At 36.7% G+C, this 20,669-nt stretch overlaps 2 protein-coding genes across 3 annotated transcripts in view; one reads left to right on the forward strand and one right to left on the reverse strand.

Annotated features, from left to right (window-relative positions):
- Positions 1-1,066: 1,066 nt before the first annotated feature.
- Positions 1,067-10,635, forward strand: C2H1orf146 (chromosome 2 C1orf146 homolog). The gene is made up of 5 exons (XM_044236449.1): positions 1,067-1,135; positions 7,015-7,108; positions 9,173-9,341; positions 9,723-9,801; positions 10,501-10,635. Exons 1-5 carry the CDS (start codon positions 1,067-1,069, stop codon positions 10,633-10,635), a joined length of 546 nt encoding a protein of 181 aa, XP_044092384.1.
- An 862-nt stretch (positions 10,636-11,497) lies between these two features.
- The window catches only part of GLMN (glomulin, FKBP associated protein), a 37,688-nt gene continuing 28,516 nt past the window's right edge, over positions 11,498-20,669 (reverse strand). The window contains exons 17-19 of one of the 2 annotated variants that reach the window (XM_044238682.1): positions 12,432-12,555; positions 11,752-11,834; positions 11,498-11,653 (exon numbers count right to left, since the gene is read on the reverse strand). In XM_044238682.1, the coding sequence (XP_044094617.1) occupies positions 11,537-11,653; positions 11,752-11,834; positions 12,432-12,555 (324 nt within the window). In that variant the 3' untranslated portion in view covers positions 11,498-11,536. Of the gene's footprint in view, positions 11,654-11,751; positions 11,835-12,431; positions 12,556-20,669 lie in introns of those variants that run through there. The other variant, XM_044238683.1, reaches the window with a different exon arrangement.

The following is a 20,669-nucleotide window of genomic DNA, read 5'->3' on the forward strand; positions in this document are numbered from 1 at the left end:
AACAAGTAAAAAACCATTCTTTGTCCTCTGATCCAAGAGTCTTATGTTTTTTGTTATATCCATGAAACTCTGGGCAGGCTAACTTCTTTTTAGCTTACAAATACAATAAAACCACAGACCTTTGACAGTTCTTGACACAAGTCTTCTTTTATGAAGTTAGTGCCTTGAAATGGGAGCCATTGCTTTTAGTAATTGTTAATAGAGTTAAATAACAAAAATTCAACTAAGTAAATTTAAAAATCAGATTGGCTTCATTCAGTGAATCATGAATTGGGCAACATCCCAATTAGCAAGGGAAAGGAGCTCCACCAAGCTGTAGAAAAAGGAGGTTTTATTTTTTTTATTTATATTTATTATTTTTTTAAGATTTTATTTATTTATTTGACAGAGAGAGATCACAAGTAAGCAGAGAGGCAGGCAGAGAGAGAGAGGAGGAAGCAGGCTCCCTGCTGAGCAGAGAGCCTGATGAGGGACTCGATCCCAGGACCCTGAGATCATGACCTGAGCCGAAGGCAGCGGCTTAACCCACTGAGCCACCCAGGCGCCCAAAAGGGAGGTTTTAAAGACAGATGGAAAAAAGAAATTATTTGCAAAGAATGCCTTGTTTCAGGCAAAGTCGCCTTTCTGAGGGGAAGGGTAGGGGTTTATTGGGTGAATTATTTATTTCTCTAGTGCTAACCAGGTAATTTGGTGTTCACTTGTTAAAGGTTACATACATTCAAGGGGGTTGAAACCGTAGTTAGGTTAGGTATTACATTTTGGTTTACTGATGTGGAGTTAGCACAAGTGACTACATTTTGGGTGTTCTTTCTCTTTTTTAACAGTAGGAAGCATGGTATTGCATGCAACATGAAGCATGGTATAGAAAAAGCTTAATGTATACTAAGACATATTTTTCAGTGTCAAATTTTAACTTTCAGATATTCTTTAGCATGTCTCCATTCACCTAGTTTCATTTCTGTTTTTTAATTTTCATTAAAAGAACATTTCTACATTGTCCTGTTTGCTCCTTCTTTTTTTCAGATTGTGGCACCATTAGAACCTGGGTTGATCCAGAGACAGACAGATGGCTGAAAATGGCAGAAAAGAAAAAATAAAATGGACAACGACTATTATTATTAGCTCATCTCTTAAGGTAAAGAGGCATTTGGCCATTGATCTTTAATTTAAAAATTAAAAGCAATGTTTATAGCAGCAATGGCCACAGTTGCCAAACTATGCAAAGAACCAAGATGCCCTTCAACGGATGAATGGATAAGGAAGATGTGGTCCATATACACTATGGAGTATTATGCCTCCATCAGAAAGGATGAATACCCAACTTTTGTAGCAACATGGACGGGACTGGAAGAGATTATGCTGAGTGAAATAAGTCAAACAGAGAGAGTCAATTATCATATGGTTTCACTTATTTGTGGAGCATAACAAATAGCATGGAGGACAAGGGGTGTTAGAGAGGAGTAGGGAATTTGGGTAAATTGGAAGGGGAGGTGAACCATGAGAGACTATAGACTCTGAAAAACAGCCTGAGGGGTTTGAAGTGGCGGGGGGGTGGGAGGTTGGGGTACCAGGTGGTGGGTATTATAGAGGGCACGGCTTGCATGGAGCACTGGGTGTGGTGAAAAAAAATAATGAATAATGTTTTTCTGAAAATAAATAAATTGAAAAAAAAAAAAGCAATAGTACAATATTTTTAAAATATCCTTAGCTTGATTTCCAAAGTTCTGTGGATCCACAAGTACATAAACTAAATATATTTTAAAGATAAATTCTAAACTTTACTGCATCCATTTTCAACATCTTACTTCTCTAATTATTTGAAGGCTGGAAATTTTTTATGGTTCTTTTTTCTCTGTAAGTCTGTTCTAATAGAGATATTAAAGGATTCGAGAAACAATAAAACACACATTAATGTTTTGAAGAAATAAACCACAGAAACTGATCTGTGTACCTTAGTGGCATTAGGGGGAAGCTGTCTCCATACAGTTGGGTTGGGGAAGGGATAGGAAATTGGATGCCTGAAGGCAGTTGGTCAGTCCACAACCATTTTAGCTCCTCAGCCAATAGGATTTCTCCATTGCCTTAGTATTTATCTGTGGACACTAGTTCATGTCTAGAGGGAAGGGGAAATAAATGATTATTCCATAGTAAATATGAGAGAGGCAAGAATAAGACTAAAAATATTTTTTTAATCCATTCTATCCTCCCACTGCTACCTCAAGCAGCACTTTGCCCTATTGGCTTTCGCCATCTAGCTCCATAACACAAACCACTCTAAGACAGCCTTAAGTCTCATTGTTTTTTTTCTTGCTTCTTTTTGTTAGGTTTCTGGAATTCCTGTTTTTCTCTTAATCCTAAAGTTTTTGAGACTGATACTGAGAGACGGAGCCAGCAATCCACACTGATTTGCCAAGAACAATTACTTTATAATTCGTTTATTATGTTTAACCATCTTGCTTTGCAATTAAAATTTTCATACTGACATTCTTTTAAATTTTCTATCAGATTGAGTACCCTTTCCCATTTCTGTTTTTGTTTATATTTCCTTTCTTATGAGTAGATTTGGTAGACAGAAACTAATTTTACACAATATTAATAGGTGTTAAATCTGTAGAAGGAAGTATTGGATTATATTTGGAATGCTTGTGGAAGAAATTTTTATGTTTGTTTGTTTGTTTTTTACAGCACTACTCTTAAGAGCCTTTCATATGCCTAAATTCATGGTAAATCCTCAAAAGGAGACAAAATAATATTAGTGTTTCCCAATATTATTTGAATACAAGGAACATCTTTTAATATTTCATGGGACTAATATTCCATGAAACATGTTTTGGAAAATCTGGTCTTAGCTCCTGGTTATTTTGAAAAATTAACTCTTGAATTCAGCTGGTTTTTTTTTTTTTAGATTTTATTTATTTGATAGAGACACAGCGAGAGAGGGAACACAAGCAGGGGGAGTGGGAGAGGGAGAAGCAGGCTTCCTGCCAAGCAGGGAGACCATTGTGGGGCTCGATCCCAGGACCCTGGTATCATGAATTGAGCTGAAAGCAGATGTTTAACGACTGAGCCACTCAGGTGCCCTTGGCTGTTTTTTTTCTTGATTCAGTATCTCTATTTTTATCTTTATTATTTTCTTTTATTATTTTTGTCATAATTCTTTTAGTTGGCACCCCAGAGTATGATTTTTAAAAAATTTATTACTTAAAAAAAAAAAAGATTTATTTATTTATTTGACGGAGACCACAAGTAGGCAGAGAGGCAGGCAGAGAGAGAGGAGGACCAGGCTCTCTGCTGAGCAGAAAGCCTGACATGGGGCTCGATCCTAGGACCCTGAGATTATGACCTGAGCTGAAGATAGAGGCTTTTAACCCACTGAGCCACCCAGGCGCCCCCAAAAATTTATTACTGTTTTTAATTGAAGTATAGTTGACATACAGTATTAACATTAGTTTCCAGTTGTACAGCGTAATGATTTGACAAGCCTTTACATTACTATATACTCAACACAGGTGCAGTTACTGATAGAATATGATTGAAATTCATTAATATGGCATATTAATTCATTAATATTGGGCATGGGTCCTTAGGATATGCCAGCAGTTATTCCTAATATCATCTCCAAATTAGCTGACTTGTGTACACCTTATACACTTATAAGAATCATACTTTTGGATCTGAATGCCTCTGCCTTTACTCTTTCTGTCCATGGTCTTCTCACATTTGCCTTCTTCCTTCACTTGTCTGCTTAATAAACTCCTTTTCACTTTAAAGTTTCACTAATATTTTATGAAGCTTTCCTGACTCTTTGACATCTATTATATCCTTTTATACTTTGTAGGTTTTTTTTTTAAAGATTTTATTTATTTATTTGATAGAGAGCACAAGTAGGCAGAGAGGCAGGCAGAGAAAGGAAGGGAAGCAGGCTCCCTGCTGAGCAGACAGCCCCATGCGGGGCTCCATCCCAGGACCCTGGGACCATGACCTGAGCCGAAGGCAGAGGCCTTAACCCACTGAGCCACCCAGGTGCCCCTTTGTAGGGGTTTTTGCCAAATTCTCAATCTTGTCTTTCATCTCCTTGAACATAGTAAACATCACTATTTAAAGGCATGTATCTGATGTAACTTCACTATATGTAACAGTCCTTGTGAGCCTGTTTCTATTGCCTCTTTTCCCATAGTTCTCTTTCAATTAATTTTGTCTCTTGGTATGTCTGATTATTTTTGGTTGTGTATTGGAATTTGTATTTGAAAAATTGTAGAAATAATTTGAGGCCTAGAATAGTGTTCTGTTCCTCTAAGAAGTCTTAATTTTATAAGAGAATTAAATCCCCAAAGCCCTAAGGGTTGCCCCATAAAATACAGGACATTTAGTTACAACATTTGGGTTTTAGGTAAACAATGAAATTAGAGGAAGTGGGACGCCTGGGTGGCTCAGTTGGTTAAGCAGCTGCCTTCGGCTCAGGTCATGATCCCGGGGTCCTGGGATCGAGTCCCGCATTGGGCTCTTGCTCAGCAGGGAGCCTGCTTCTCCCTCTGCTCTGCCTGCCTCTTTGTCTGCCTGTGCTCGCTTGCTCTCTCTCCCTCTCTGACAAATAAATAAATGGAATCTTTAAAAAAAAAAAAGATATTAGAGGAAGTACCTCTCAAATATTGCATGGAAAATCCTTACACTAAAAAAAATGTTGTTTATCTGAAACTCAGATTCAACTGAGTTGTATTTTTATTTGCTAAATCTGGCAATCCAAGCCCTAAAGCAGCTATTGTGTGTAATAAATGAACTACAACTAGAATGGTACTAGTTATGTGAGAATTGAAAACAGTCACTCAAATAATTTTCTTTGTAGTTCATATGAGGAAACCTGATTGAGAAAGGTTACTCTAGGGATTGCTTCTGCAAGGTGGTTAGGAGCACTAGTAATACAGTATTACCTAAAGACAATTTCAGGGGTTGAAATGCTTTGAAGCTAGGCTGTAGTCCCTGTGAGAGCTGTTCTACTTTTGTCAGAAGCCGTGTTCAGCCTCTCATCTCCTTCTGTATTGGCAGATATCCTTAGGGAAAAGGTGGCCTAAATGCTGGTCTCATATCTCTGAATTTCTGTGTAGATTTTGACCTTAGAACTTTTCACTATACTGATAGCTCTCTGATGCATTCAAGCACATTTAAAAAATTGTCCAGCTTTTCTAGTTGCCTCAGCAGGTTTGGCCTAAATTACATAGTCTGCCATTGCTGGAATCAATGTATAATTTTAAAACAGCGGAAGAAAACTCATGGGAAGATCCATAGTTGTACTCTAGGTCAGGATCTGTTTGGCACAAAATACTCTCCTTAGGCTAGAAAGGAAGCATATATTTCATACATAATTCCAGCCTGTATACTTAAAATTCCAGCCTGTAATACACATGTTCTAAAGCAGAATATACAATTAATGTACCTAAGGGATTTTTTCTACTCTGAGAACAGCCAGCTTGAGTTATAACCAATCAGGAAACACTATTAACCACTTATATCTTAGTGGCTTGGAAAAAAATGATCTGAGTAATTACTTCAGATGGAATAGAATAGGAAATGAGATGATTTTTTTAAAAAGATTTTATTTGACAGAGAGCAAGACAGGGAGTACAAGCAGGGGGAGGGGCAGAGGGAGAGGGAGAAGCAGGCTCCCTGATGAATAGGGAGCCCAATGCAGAACTCGATCCCAGGACCCCAGGATCATGACTTGAGCCGAAGGCAGTCACTTAACCAACTGAGCCACCCAGGCACCCAGAAATGAGAAGATTTTTAAAATGGCATTTAAAATATAAGCCTTGTTGCTGTGTTTATACACGTTTTCTGTCTTGTCTAAGGCTTAGGGTGGCTCAGTCAGTTAGGCATCTCTTGGTTTCAGCTCAGGTCATGATCTCAGGGTTGTGAGATGGAGCCCATGTCAGATTCTGTGCTAAGCAGGCAGTCTGTTCGAGATTCTCTCCCTCTCCCTCTGGCCACCTCCCTCCCCACTCATGTGTTCTGTCTCTAAAATAAATAAATACATATTTTTAAAAAGTATAAAATTAGGGACACCTGGGTTGCTCAGTTAAGTGTCTGCCTTTGGCTCAGGTCATGATCCCATCCTGCTTCGGGCTCCTTGCTCAGTGGAGAGTTTGCTTCTCCCTCTGTTAGCCACACGCCCTGCTTGTGCTCTCTGACAAATAAAATCTAATAAAATCTTAAAATTAAAAAAAAGTATAAAAGTAACTGTAATGTACAGAAATGAATTGGTTGTGTCCTTGTGTTATTCTATATGTCTGGCACTTAACGGTATTGTGAACCATCTAAGAAACTCACCACCACCATGAAACAAGATGGGATAGGGAGGGAGAGAAACCATAACTGACTCTTAAACTCACGAAACAAACTGTGGGTTGCTGGGGGGAGGGGGGTTGGGAGAAGGGGGGTAGGGTTATGGACATTGGGGAGGGTATGTGCTTTTGGGTAAATTGGAAGGGGAGGTGTACCATGAGAGACTATGGACTCTGAAAAACAATCTGAGGGGTTTGAAGTGGCGGGGGGGTGGGAGGTTGGGGTACCAGGTGGTGGATATTATAGAGGGCACGGCTTGCATGGAGCACTGGGTGTGGTGAAAAAATAATGAATACTGTTTTTCTGAAAATAAATAAATTGGGAAAAAAAAAAAAGAAACTCACCACCACCCACCTTCCAATTTACATTAATGCACGTCAGAATCTGTCTCCAAGTTGTTTTTTAACGAAGTTTGCATTTACTCTCTTATAGTTCTTTAATATTGTCTTTGGATTCACACAGTTCATTTCCAGACACAGTGTTTCGGTAGAACCAAATTATTTTTGCTTCAATTGTTTTTTTCACCAGAGAGCAAATTTACTGTCTCCTTTGATGAGCAACTATTTAAGTGGTTATAAAAGAAGCTATTAAACTTAATTTTTTCATTAGCTTTAATATAAAATCATTCATTCTAAGCATGTCTTAAGTTTGTGGTTTCTAAAAAATATTTTTTTTTAGAGTTACGAAGTTGCAACTGCTCTAGAAAATCGAAGCCACAAGATTCGGTACTCAGATTCAGTGGAAAATGGATCAATTATCTTTTCTCTTTCTGGTACGGTATATTTGTTAACTATCTTGATTTAAGCCTCTTATAAAATATGTGAGTATAAATTCTAATAGCTGTAGTTCAATAACCAGGTAATAAACTTAAGATATTATTTTTTGTGGGAAGTAAATGTATAAAACTCCATTACTATTGCAAAGTAGTGCATGTGGCCAACCACAACATACATTCCTGTTTAGATTATAACTGGGGGCACCTGGGTGGCTCAGTCAGTTAAGCATCCAACTCTTGCTTTTGCTTCAGGTCATGATCTCAGGGTTGTGAGATCAAGCACTGCCTCAGGCTCTGTGCTAGGCATGGAGCCTACTTAAGACTCCCCCCTCCATTCCCTCTTTAAACAAATGGAAAACTAAAGCTGAACCTGTGGAATCTGGCAGAGGACAGTAAAAACAGCATACTTTGGAACTAAGATGCAAGTAGAACAAAGCCATCTCTCCAACAGTCAGTACGTAAAGTGTTACCAGTATTAACAAGGAAGCCAACATCACAACATTGGTCAAAAGCTATTTATAAAAATAATATAGGAGAATGTTTTTTCAGGATTTTGTACAAGAATTTGCTGAATATAATGGAAACAAATACTAACTAAAAAAAAAAAAAAAGAACCAAATATAGACAAATAGAAATTCCTCAAATCATAAAATCGTAAAATACAGGGCCATGGGTAAAATACAGGAAGGAATTAGATTAGGATGTGAGAAGGCTAGGGTGATGGGAAGGGAGCAGCACAGAGCACAGGTTTGTGGTAGGGAAATGACTAAAGTGATAAAAGAAGCGAAGTGAAGTATTTTACCAGGAGGGTTGCAGATAGAATGGTAACTTTAGCAGAGACTTTGGAAGACAGGCAGATTTCAAAACCTTCTAGAAATAGAACTAAAGGCTTAAAGTGATCCAACTTCAAACTCATCCTTCCTGGTTGAATAGAGAGCCCTCTAGGGAGAAGTGAAATGTTTTTGATTAACTCCTGTGTCCCTTGTCCACTTATATATACTATCTTACTTAATCCTCCCAATAAACCTATGAAAGAATTATTATTACATTCTTTTTCTTTTTTTTTTTTTAAGATTTTTATTTATTTATTTGACAGAGAGAGGGATCAAAAGTAGGCAGAGAGGCAAGGCAGAAAGAGGAGGAAGCAGGCTCCCCACGGAGCAGAGAGCCCGATGTGGGGTTTGATCCCAGGACCCCAGGATCATGACCTGAGCTGAAGGCAGAAGCTTTATCCCACTAAGCCACCCAGGCACCCCTATTACAGTCTTATAGATGGGAGAACATAGGTTCAGGAAGGTTTATATAAACTGCCCAGGTTCATTCAATTAGCATATAATAATATAATCACTGTACTCAGATTGCCTTCTCTTTTAAAGAGCTATAATTAGATCAAATTTTCCTTCAGGACTATTCTTATAGGCCTGATACTATTTCAGAAATCCTAGATTATGGGATGCCTGGGTGGCTCAGTTGGTTAAGCTTGGTTAAGTGTTTGCTTTCCGCTCAGGTCACAATCCCAGGGTCCTGGGATTGAATCTCAAATCGGGCTTCTTGGCTCAGCAGGGAGTCTGCTGCTCCTTGTCTTTCCACCTGCTTATACTCTGACAGATAAATAAAATCTTAAAAAAAAAAATCCTAGATTATCTGCTTACAGAGTGTTTTAATTTAATAATAATGTTCTTTACAAAGGTTTCTCTAAGAAATAGTTGAAGGCTCAAGATTTTGATTTCCAGTTTCTAAAAAAGTCATTATAACATACACAAAAAAACTTTTAACTAAAATTAGACATTACTTTCATTGTTAAGTGCCTTAATTTGAAAATTGTTACTGACCAAAGTTGTTTCCTCTAGAATGTCATACTTTTATATAAAGCATTTCAAAGAATTACCTAAATCATTTTGTAGTATAAGAATTTTGTTGTAACAAATTCTTTTCCTTACAGGTTTGGGTCCTGGACATTTAGAGCTACATTATAGCCACTTTCGTTGATTCTACAGAGTTTACAAAAAAATTTGCTTATTATAACAAAGTGATGTTTTATATTATGCTCACCTTCCCTAGGACTTGCATTTTTATTGATGGATGCTAAAGAATGCTTTATATCAGCTGAAGAAATATTCCTAGCCAAAATTGAGAAGTTTATTAATATTCACCAAAAGAGTTTTTTGGTTCTGTCTGCTGCCCTCCATGGGCCCGAGGAATGGAAACTGATGTTCAGGATTCAGCAGAGGTACGGAAGAATAGTACTATAGACTTTTCTTAAATCACATGTATTTACTTTAGTTCTTAATCCTTTTCAAGTAGGTGAGTTATTTTGCTAAAAGGTAAACACTATAATGTTAACTTGTCATATTTAATAAATTCAGGATTAATGGCTATTCTAGGAATCAGGGTGACAAGTTTGAGTTCATGCTGATTTCTGAGATTCTCCCTACAACACCAAAACAAAAGTGAACACTTTTTAGTCTCTTAAATTCTGGATATAAAGCCGTATCATATCCTCTGTGGAATAGGGCAGGGCATGACAGACAGTAAGGTTTCTGTCTCCTTTCTGCTTGACAGATGTCTGTGTAAGTTATATGATCTATTTAATTTATGAATTATTTTTCAGATTCCTGGGTAGTAACTTACGGATACTTCCAGTACACAACACAGTAAATGCTATTAATCTTATGTGCACTATGGCTAAGGTGAGTCACTAGGAAAATGATGCAAATATAGCACTCATAGATTTTAGGGTTTCTGACTTCAAAATGCACACCCTCTTGAGCAGAATTAACAGATATTATGCTTCTTTTCCCCTCTGAGAAGTTGCTTTTTCAGCATGCAGTGCAGCTCTTTGAAGCATGAACTCAGCCTTTCTTCTCAATTCACTTCCAGTAGCCACTCCAAGAATGACTAACGTTAGACCAAAAGAACATTTGGCATATATACACTGCATTGGCCGTACTGGTTTCTTAAATCTTCCTTCAAATTCTAAAATATAATTATTGATCAGGTTGTAGTCAAGAACTTTCAAAGTGCAAAATACTATTTTATAGAATGATCTTCACAAGTTGTCCACTTTCTTTCCATGCTTGTCCTCCCCTATGAAGTGTACCCTAGGCAGAGTTAGGTGATTTTTACTCTTATACTTGGAACAGATCTCCATATTAAAGCGGTTCTTAAAGTATTTTACTTTTGGCTTGTTTGGAATGCCTTAAAGACAAAGACCAAACATTTTTCTGTTACTCATAATTAACTCACATGTAGTATTTAAGCACAAAGAAGGTGATTAGATACTTGTTGAGTAAGTGAAAGTTTTTTATATGACCCTTATTATAAAATGATCCTAATATAAAAAATACTTACTTCTATAAATAATGTTGCATGTTTATGACTTCTTACAGACTGCCTCCAAACCATACACAGATAGCATTTACTACAGAATGATAACAACTGAGGCTTACATCATTGAGCAAAGTCCTGTTTGGAAAACACTTCAAAAGTTAAAACTGAGTAGCGATTCCTGTAACCCAAATTAGAATAGCAATTACAAAAGTTCTTTTGGAAGAATGTTAAAATAATTAGACCGGTTAAATTAAAATGTTCAAATATATATTTAAAGATTTTTTAATTTAAAAGAATAAAATATATGATTAAAAATGATTTTCAGTTTTGTTGAGTAATTCCTTTAATAATGTTTAGAAAAAATTGGCACATACACATATTATAAAACTCAGATGCAGTTTCTTGGTGATACAAGTTAAGTTGGAAGGAAAATATTTACTACAAAGTAAAAACACAGCATTTTCTAACTAGCCCCTTAGACTAAAGGAAAAGTCATGTACACTTTTTAACTTTTCCACAAGGGCTGCCAGTATTTCTAAAATTAATGTTTGCAGATGTGTTCATATTATAACTGCTGCTAGACAGGTGGTGATGGGACTGTGCTCGATAACACTTTTGAGATAGGGAAAAAAAGAGAAATTAAGAGAAGTAACCAGCTGGCCTAATTGAAAACCTCTCTGTACACTTTTGCAATGGTGTGATATTCCTATTTGACACCAGGAATTCTAAAGTATAAGAAGGCAACTAATTGGAACATAAAGTGTAAAATGTATTTATAAACTCACTACAACTATATGAAGGAAGGCAATACAACTATATTTTATGAGATAATAATAGAATATTATTAGTTTGTATTAGATTTTCAACTAAGTAGGATTCAAAATAACGTACGTGGGCATTATTTACCATGTAGATTATCTTTTTAAAACCAAAGACTACTACTGATCCATAATGTGTCATCACAGAAGCCAGTAAATGGGAAAAGCTACATTTATTTTTCTAGCAGTATTTTACAGAAAAGTCTTTATAAAGGTATTAAATAATCATAATGGAAAATAAAGTATTTTACTAGTTTTTATTTAGGAAATGGAGGTTTCACTTTATCCCAATATTTTCTTCAGGGGTAGACTTTGTTTTTATTTCAATGAGTTCTTCTACTCGAGCCAGAACACTTTCAATCAAATCAAATGTGAAAAGTGCTGAATGTAGGACCTGCAGTGCCAAAGGAAATTATTATATTAATGTTGCTGTTAGAGCAAAAAAACCAAAAGTCTTCAGCTGGATATAGCTTAGGAAAATTTCAGATCTACCTTAAGCTGCATTTCAGGAGGCATATTAGGGATCTCTTCTCCACCTACAGTTACAGAACAAAGATCTTTAGACTTTTGGACTTCTGTAAGAGAAGAAAAAAAAATCAGGTGTCACATTTAACCATTAAAAACAACTCCCAGATTTCAATAATGAATTTATAAGCTACTTTCATTATTATACCCATTACAGTAAAAAAAAATTTCTAGTAATGCCTTTAAGAAATACCCCATAGCTATACAGAAAAGAGCAAAAGATTATTATAGAATTGTTTGCTGATTTTTAAAAGTAATTCTGGATCTAAGATTCTTTTTTGTAATTTGCACAGATTTACTTGAGGGTGAGGATGGACAGAGCCATACCCAAGTTAGTGTAATATCCAAACAGAAATACTTGTAGTATAATTAGATTCTTAATCAGAATTTGATTTTAATCTGGTTTTAAACTAGAATATGCTTCACAATTTGGCTTAAATCTTTGTTAACCTAATTTCAGTGTTAACTGGCTTACAGATCTGCTAAAAATAATTTTAATTATAAATAACTTAGGTGTCATGTTTCCTTGTTTGTTAGAAAATAAACAAGTATGAGATGAAAAAGTTCTTTATTTTGAATATAACTGACAGTTCTAAAAGTTGACTAATTTCTAGACCTATCCAAAAATAAAAATGCACATTACCAACCTTGGCTATTTTCTTGGCTGTTTTTAATTTCTGCTTCATAATGTGCTTTTGACATATTAAGTCCTGTATGGAGGGGCTTTAAGAAATTATTCTCAATCTTTCCAAGTTCTGTCCATAATCCAGTCTATTCAGAAGAATTAATGAAAGAATTAGTTTTTGGCTCAACATTTCTTGATTGCCTACTATTATTAAACCCATGTTAAGAGTTAGAGAAACAAAAATAAAATCTGATCTTGCCTTTCAAGACAGTTTCCTGTTTAATACATTCATTACATCTGGTTATTTTATGTGAATACCAATAAGAACCAAAATGTACTTTGGACAGTGTACTCATTATTAATACACCATTTGGACAGCTCCTAATTTTGAGATCTGTAACTTATAAGTTTCATTCATGAGAAAATTATTTGAGAATAATCCATATGATGAGACATTTCTTTTCCTGTAAAAACCATCCCTATAATGACTACATTATATATTCCTTCAACTCATGAACTTTGAATTGATATCCTTGTCATAGATCTAGTTTTAGAGGATTTCTTTCCTTCCCTCTTGATGGAAACATTTTTCTTTCTCTCTTTTTTTTTTAAGAGTTAGAGAGGAGAAGGGAGTTGGGGGAAATTGGAAGGGGAGGTGAACCATGAGAGACTATGGACTCTGAAAAACAATCTGAGGGGTTTGAAGTGGTGGGGGTGTTAGGTTGGGGGAACCGGGTGGTGGGTATTAGAGAGGGCACAGATTGCATGAAGCACTGGGTGTGGTGCAAAAATAATGAATACTGTTATGCTGAAAATAAATTAAAAAAAAAAAAAAAGAATTTCCCTTTCTGTATTTTCATTGTTAGTGTATAAGAAAGCCACTGATTTCTGCACATTGACTTTGTATCCTGCCACGTTGCTGAATTGCTGTATGAGTTCTAGTAGTTTGGGGGTGGAGTCTTTTGGGTTTTCCATATAAAGAATCATTTCTTATACACTAACAATGAAAATACAGAAAGGGAAATTAGAGAATCGATTCCATTTACTATAGCACCAAGAACCATAAGATACCTGGGAATAAACCTAACTAAAGAGGTAAAGGATCTGTACTTGAGGAACTACAGAACACTCATGAAAGAAATTGAAGAAGACACAAATAGATGGAAGACCATTCCATGCTCTTGGATCGGAAGAATAAACATTGTTAAAATGTCTATACTGCCTAGAGCAATCTATACTTTTAATGCCATTCCAATCAAAATTCCACCGGCATTCTTCAAAGAGCTGGAGCAAATAATCCTAAAATTTGTATGGAATCAGAAGAGACCCCGAATCGCTAAGGAAATGTTGAAAACCAAAAATAAAGCTGGCGGCATCACCTTACCTGATTTCAAGCTTTATTACAAAGCTGTGATCACCAAGACAGCATGGTACTGGCATAAAAACAGACACATAGCCCAGTGGAACAGAGTAGAGAGCCCAGATATGGACCCTCAACTCTATGGTCAATTAATCTTTGACAAAACAGGAAAAATATACAGTGGAAAAAAGACAGTCTCTTCAATAAATGGTGCTGGGAAAACTGGACAGCTATATGTAGAAGAATGAAACTCGACCATTCTCTTACACCGTACACAAAGATCAACTCAAAATGGATAAAAGACCTCAAAGTGAGACAGGAATCCATCAGAATCCTAGAGGAGAACATAGGCAGTCATCTCTTTGATATCAGCCACAGCAACTTCTTTCAAGATACGTCTCCAAAGGCAAAGGAAACAAAAGCAAAAATAAACTTCTGGGACTTCATCAAAATCAAAAGCTTCTGCACAGCAAAGGAAACAGTCAAAAAAACAAAGAGGCAACCCACGGAATGGGAGAAGATATTTGCAAATGACAGTACAGACAAAAGGTTGATATCCAGGATCTATAATGAACTCCTCAAACTCAACCCACACGAAACAGACAAACACATCAAAAAATGGGCAGAAGATATGAACAGACACTTCTCCAATCAAGACATACAAATGGCTGAAAACAGACACATGAAAAAATGCTCATCATCATTAGCCCTCAGGGAGATTCAAATTAAAACCACATTGAGATATCACCTTACACCAGTTAGAATGGCCAAAATGAACAAAACAGGAAACAACATGTGTTGGAGAGGATGTGGAGAAAGGGGAACCCTCTTACACTGTTGGTGGGAATGCAAGTTGGTGCAGCCTCTTTGGAGAACAGTGTGGAGATTCCTCAAGAAATTAAAAATAGAGCTTCCCTATGACCCTGCAATTGCACTCCTGGGTATTTACCCCAAAGACACAGATGTCGTGAAAAGAAGGGCCATCTGTACCCCAATGTTTATAGCAGCAATGGCCACAGTTGCCAAACTATGCAAAGAACCAAGATGCCCTTCAACGGATGAATGGATAAGGAAGATGTGGTCCATATACACTATGGAGTATTATGCCTCCATCAGAAAGGATGAATACCCAACTTTTGTAGCAACATGGACGGGACTGGAAGAGATTATGCTGAGTGAAATAAGTCAAGCAGAGAGAGTCAATTATCATATGGTTTCACTTATTTGTGGAGCATAACAAATAGCATGGAGGACAAGGGGCGTTAGAGAGGAGTAGGGAATTTGGGTAAATTGGAAGGGGAGGTGAACCATGAGAGACTATGGACTCTGAAAAACAGCCTGAGGGGTTTGAAGTGGCGGGGGGGTGGGAGGTTGGGGTACCAGGTGGTGGGTATTATAGAGGGCACGGCTTGCATGGAGCACTGGGTGTGGTGAAAAAATAATGAATAATGTTTTTCTGAAAATAAATAAATTGGGAAAAAAAAAAAAAGGAAAAAAAGATTTTTTATTTATTTGACAGAGAGAGCACAAGTAGGGGGAGCTACAGGCAGAGGAGGGAGAAGCCCTGAGCAGGGAGCCCGATGCAGGGCTTGGTCCCAGGATCCTGGAATCTTGACCTGAGCCAAGACAGCTGCTTAACTGACTGAGCCACCTCAGCGCCCCTATTTTTTTTTTTTAAGATATTTTTTTATTTGAGAGAGAGAGAGAAAGCAAGAGAGATTACAGAGGGAGAAGGAGAATCAGACTCCCTGCTGAGCAGGGAGCTCAATGTGGGGCTTGATCCCAGGACCCTGACATCATGACCTGAGCCAAAGGCAGATGCTTAACTGACTGAGCCACCCAGGCACCCTGATGGAAATATTTCCAACACAAATTTGTTATGAACTTTCTGGTGATCAGTGTAGACAGAGATTTTACCTAAAACAGCTTAGGGTTATTCTGTCATCCATATTTTAAGCTTTGACTCCAAGAGTATTTCCTCCTATATACTTAAAGGAAGAGTGTCATAAAGTCTTAATTTTATTAGGAAGAAAGGAAAATGGGAGTGGAGGGGCTGGAGGTAGGGGAGAGAGAAAGGAGGAGAGAGAATTGGGGATAGAGAGAAGGAGGAGACAGAAGAGGAAAGAGAAAATTCAGTAGTAGTATTAAGTTACCAGGTACTCTTTACAAAGGAAAATATCTTAGGTAAAAAAAGGGAAACTTAGGAACCCAATTATCCTTAACTAGAAGTGGACCACTCGAAAACCTATTTTGTAATCAACTTTTAATTATTCAGTTTTAAATAGTTAATATTTTTTACCTTGTATACAAACATCTCATAAAATAGATTTTATTCATTATTATATAGAGGTTCTCAAACTTCACTGTGTTAGTTAAAAATGTAGATTTCTGTGCTTTACTTGGAGACTGAGTAGATTTAGGGCTAACCCCAGAAATTTGCATTTATATGCATAAAAGAACAAATACCCAGGTGATTCTCATTAGGAATATATGTGAAGTTACAGAAATCTAAAATGGCCACATCCAATGCCAATGAGAAACTGAATTTTTTTTCATGATATGAATTTATCTATTTAATTAACATATAATGTATTTTTTGCTTCAGGGGTACATGTCTGGAATCAGTCTTACACAATTCATAGCACTTACCATAGCACATACCCTCTATAATGTCCATAACCCAGCCACCCTATCCCTGCCCTCCACCCCCCAACAACCCTCAGTTTGTTTCCTGAGATAAGAGTCGCTAATGGTTTATCTCCCTCCCCAGTCCCATCTTGGAGAAAATGAATTTTTAATTAAAAATTTTTTAAATTCACATTTTAAATATTCAGATATGGCTACTAAATAAGTATTTTATTTATTTGAGAAAGAGAGAGCAAGCATGAGTGGGGGAGGGAGCCGAACTCAGGGTTCAATCCTAGGACTTTGAGATCATGACCTGAGCTAAAGACAGATGCTTAATTGACTGATCCACCCAGGTGCCCCTTGTTTTTGTTTTTTAAAGATTTTGTTTATTTTAGAGAAGAGAGGGAGAGAGAGTAGGCAAGTGGGGGAAGGAGCAGAGGGAGAGGGAGAGAGAATTTCAGTGAGACTCTGTGCTGAGCATGGAGCCCAGTGAGAGGTTTGATCTCATGACCCTTAGATTATGACCTGAGCCAAAACCAAGAGTTGGAGGCTTGACTGACTGAGGCACCCAGGCAACCTAAGAGCTTAGTTGTTTTTAATGACAATAATCTAATATATGGCCCATAGCCCTAAAACTTATAAGGCAATAAAATTGTGGCAAAATTAGGTTACAGAAAATCTGTTGTGCATTCTATTCAGCATAATTCTACAAATCTTCCATATGATGAACTGTAATAATTTTAGAAGCATGTAGGAGTGTAGAAGCTGTGGAAATAAATTTTCTCTTATAATAAGTTTACTAGATCTTTAAAAAATACTACAAAGAAAATCATTTTAAGATTTATATTCAGTGTCTAGAAAAAGTAACTTAAGAATCAAAAAAAGTAGTTATAAGGATAAAAATACAAATGTGAAGTTTTCACAAACGTTTGCTTTTAATTTTTCCCAAGTAGACGCACTTATGTAGTAATGAAAGTTTTTTCAGTTTTAAAGCTGACCTATATAATTCAAAATGCACCACTGAAGCCTGTCTCAAAAAAAGGAAGACTAGGGGCACCTGGGTGGCTCTGTGGGTTAAGCCTCTGCCCTTGCCTGGGATCAAGCCCCGCATCGGGTCTCTGCTCAGCCACACACCCCACCCGCCTGCCTCTCTGTCTACTTGTGATCTCTCTTACTCTGTCAAATAAATAAAATCTTAAAAAAAAAAAAAAAAAAAAAGGAAGACTAAATAATTTTAAAACCTAATGAAATTTGTTGCCAAAACAGACAGGAACCTCGCAAAGGATAGTTAATCATGATAATGAAGAAATAAAAGAAGGAAATGAATTAACACCCAATTTTCCTCCTCCTTTTTTGGAAAGGATTCTGATTTATGAAGTAATGCTACAGAACTTCTATTATTTCCATTATTAATATTGTAATAATAAGGAATGTGTATCACTGAAGTCATCTGGCTCTGCAAATATTATACAAAGCATATGTTTCAATAAATGAAAACCCAAAATATGGATGATACGGAATTATATATACATGTATATATATGCCAGATATTATAGTATTTTTCCTAAATGAAAAGCAAATCTACAAACATTACATAACTCAGTTTTTAAAAATTCCTGATACTTGTGGCCTTTATAATCTTCCGTGGCTTCCCTTGACCCTACTACTTTCAGTCAACATACTACAATATGGTTTAGGGCAAAAATGGGTAAGCAGGCAGATGGGAACGTATGTAAGTAGATAGGATAGAAGGTGAGTGATAAAATTATTATGGGCTATGTATTAGAATAAATTACTGTAATTCAAAACAATTAACATTTAAAGATACTTATCAAAATAAATAAATAAATAAATGAAGATACCAAACAGAACACTAGGTATAAAAACTAAGTTGGTTTTACCAGTACAGATGGAGGTTCAAGAACAGTTTTATGAAGCTGAAGTGTGGGAGAAGGTACCTATAACTTATGCAGATATAATAGGGTGAAGAGAAATAGGATGAAAAGGAAAATGACTTTTGAAAAGACTAAATCAGCTCACAGCCACCCAAAATAGCAGGAAAAGAAATGGATTATTATTCAATTATGAATCATTTTGTTTTGTACTTAAATGATCCTGTTCTTAATTTCCCTGTATACCTTCTGATTCCTTTTCAGCTTTTCATCTGACTAGTTCACCTCTCAGCATGCTTAACTGGTCAAAAATAGGTACTGGTAAAGGGTGCCTGGTTGTTGGCTTACTCGGTTGAGCATCTTTTTTTTTTTTTTTTTTTAGAATTTATTTATTTGAGAGAAAGAGAGTGAGTGAGAGAGTACTGTGGAGGAAGCAGAGGGAAAAGCAGATTCCCCACTGAGCTGGGAGCCCGATGCAGCGCTTGATCCCAGGACTCCAAGATCATGACCTGAGCTGAAGGCAAATGTTTAACTACCTGAGCCACCCAGGTGCCCTGAGCATCTGACTCTTGATTTCAGGTCATGATCTTAGGGTCCTGTGGCAGGCTCCCTCCTCAGCAAGGAATTGGCTGGAGATTCTCTCTTTCTCCTTTTGCCCCTCTTTGTGCTCCCACCCCCAGGCTCACACTCTCTCTCAAATCTTAAAACAAAAGTACTAGTAGGAGTCTTTGAATAAAACTACCCATAATTCAGCCTCACTAGGGTATTATTTTGTTTCTTCTTTAATCAAACTTTATAAAATTCAGAAACTGTCATTTTTTTTAATTAACCATAGCAAACAGATTTACCTTTCATGTATCTGTCTATATGACCTGTTAAAACTGCACTTGGGAGAAATGTTTCTGTGATGAACAAATAGGTTCTTAAGATGTCTCAAACATATCAGGTTGCCATCTTGCACTCATTTTTTCCCTAATCTCCTCAGTATAAGAATTCATACGGTAACTTGCATAGTAATACTTTGGAATATTTTATTCCCAAGAAATTTTTTTTTAAAGAGTTTATTTATTTGAGAGAAAGAGTGAGAGAGCACAAGCAGGGGAGAGTGGGAGAAGTAGGCTCCCTACACTCGGGGCTCAATCCCAGGACCCTGGGATCATCACCTGAGCTGAAGACAGATGCTCAACAGACTGAGCCATAGAGGCACCTCCCTAGGAAATTTTGTTAAACCATTAAATAAGAAAATGATCTTATAAACTGGTTATATCCTTTTCTTTACCATACAGCATTTGAGCCAAATATAAGTGAGGCATCTGTGGATATAAGAGGAGATATTCCACAATCCTAAACTGCTCTGCCTTCCCTCTCTGGGCAGAGTCCCATTTGCTGCCTCTGTAGCACACTGTGTTCCTTACCTAATAAATTAATCACTCTTAATCAAAAAGATTCTTTTTCTCTCTGTCAGGCAAATCAGATAATTTATAGGTACAGCCTTTCCAGATTACTAAAAAGGTAAACTCATACCTTACTCCAAGGACACCTTCCTAATGCCTCAGGGCCTCCACTGTTGTTGAATTTCACTTACCATCTTTTCTTTTTTTTTTTTTAACCAGAAGCTCCTTTAGGAGTCAGGATATACTTTGTGATTCAAAGGTTCTGGCCACTGCCTAAAGTCATAGCTATCTCTACCACTTACTAGGTATGTGCCCTTGTGCAAGTTAAAGATCCTTTCAATTCCTACATTATCTAAAAAATTAAAAAATAAAAAAGTAAGTTGAAAAGGACACAGCGTACCAATGTTTTGTATTTGATAAAGATTTGGATAACAGATCTATCCATTTTTGAAACTCAGAGATATACACTTAAAATCTATGCATTTCATGTAATCTCAGAAAAACTACAGACATATTTAACTGTTTACTGAAATATTTAGGGGAAAGTACGCTCTTAGTAGTTTACAAATAAGACACTGGTAAACAGAAGGTAGTAAGATGGATATATGATAAAAGTAGACTAAAATGTTAATGGTAGCAACTTGGAGGTGGATAAATCAGTGAGGGATCACTGTAAAATTATCTTCAACTTGGTTGTATGTTTAAAAAGCTTCACAATAAGATGCTGGGGAAGAATAAGCTCTAGTCAATAGTAGCAAATAACTTTTTGACTGAGGAGGGATAAACAGGAGGTCAGTTCACTGAATCTACTAAATTCAGTCAAAAGGGAAGGAAACTGCTACTTTTCTTATAAACTTTTCATTCCAAATCATGATTAAATTTTCTTTTAAAAAGCTCTTTGGCATCGGGTGCCTGGGTGGCTCAATGGGTTAAGCCTCTGCCTTCAGCTCAGGTCATATCTCAGGGTCCTAGGATCATGCCCCACA

This window comes from Neovison vison, chromosome 2, assembly GCF_020171115.1.
Source record: "Neovison vison isolate M4711 chromosome 2, ASM_NN_V1, whole genome shotgun sequence".
NCBI classification, from domain to species: Eukaryota; Metazoa; Chordata; class Mammalia; order Carnivora; family Mustelidae; genus Neogale; species Neogale vison.

Bases quoted from the DNA above. Each gene is read 5' to 3' on its own strand.
- C2H1orf146 (XM_044236449.1), top strand. From the start codon at position 1,067: ATGGCTGAAAATGGCAGAAAAGAAAAAATAAAATGGACAACGACTATT. The intron at 1,136-7,014 runs GTAAAGAGGCAT...ATTTTTTTTTAG, and splicing joins TTATTAGCTCATCTCTTAAG to AGTTACGAAGTTGCAACTGC. The intron at 7,109-9,172 runs GTACGGTATATT...CACCTTCCCTAG, and splicing joins AATTATCTTTTCTCTTTCTG to GACTTGCATTTTTATTGATG.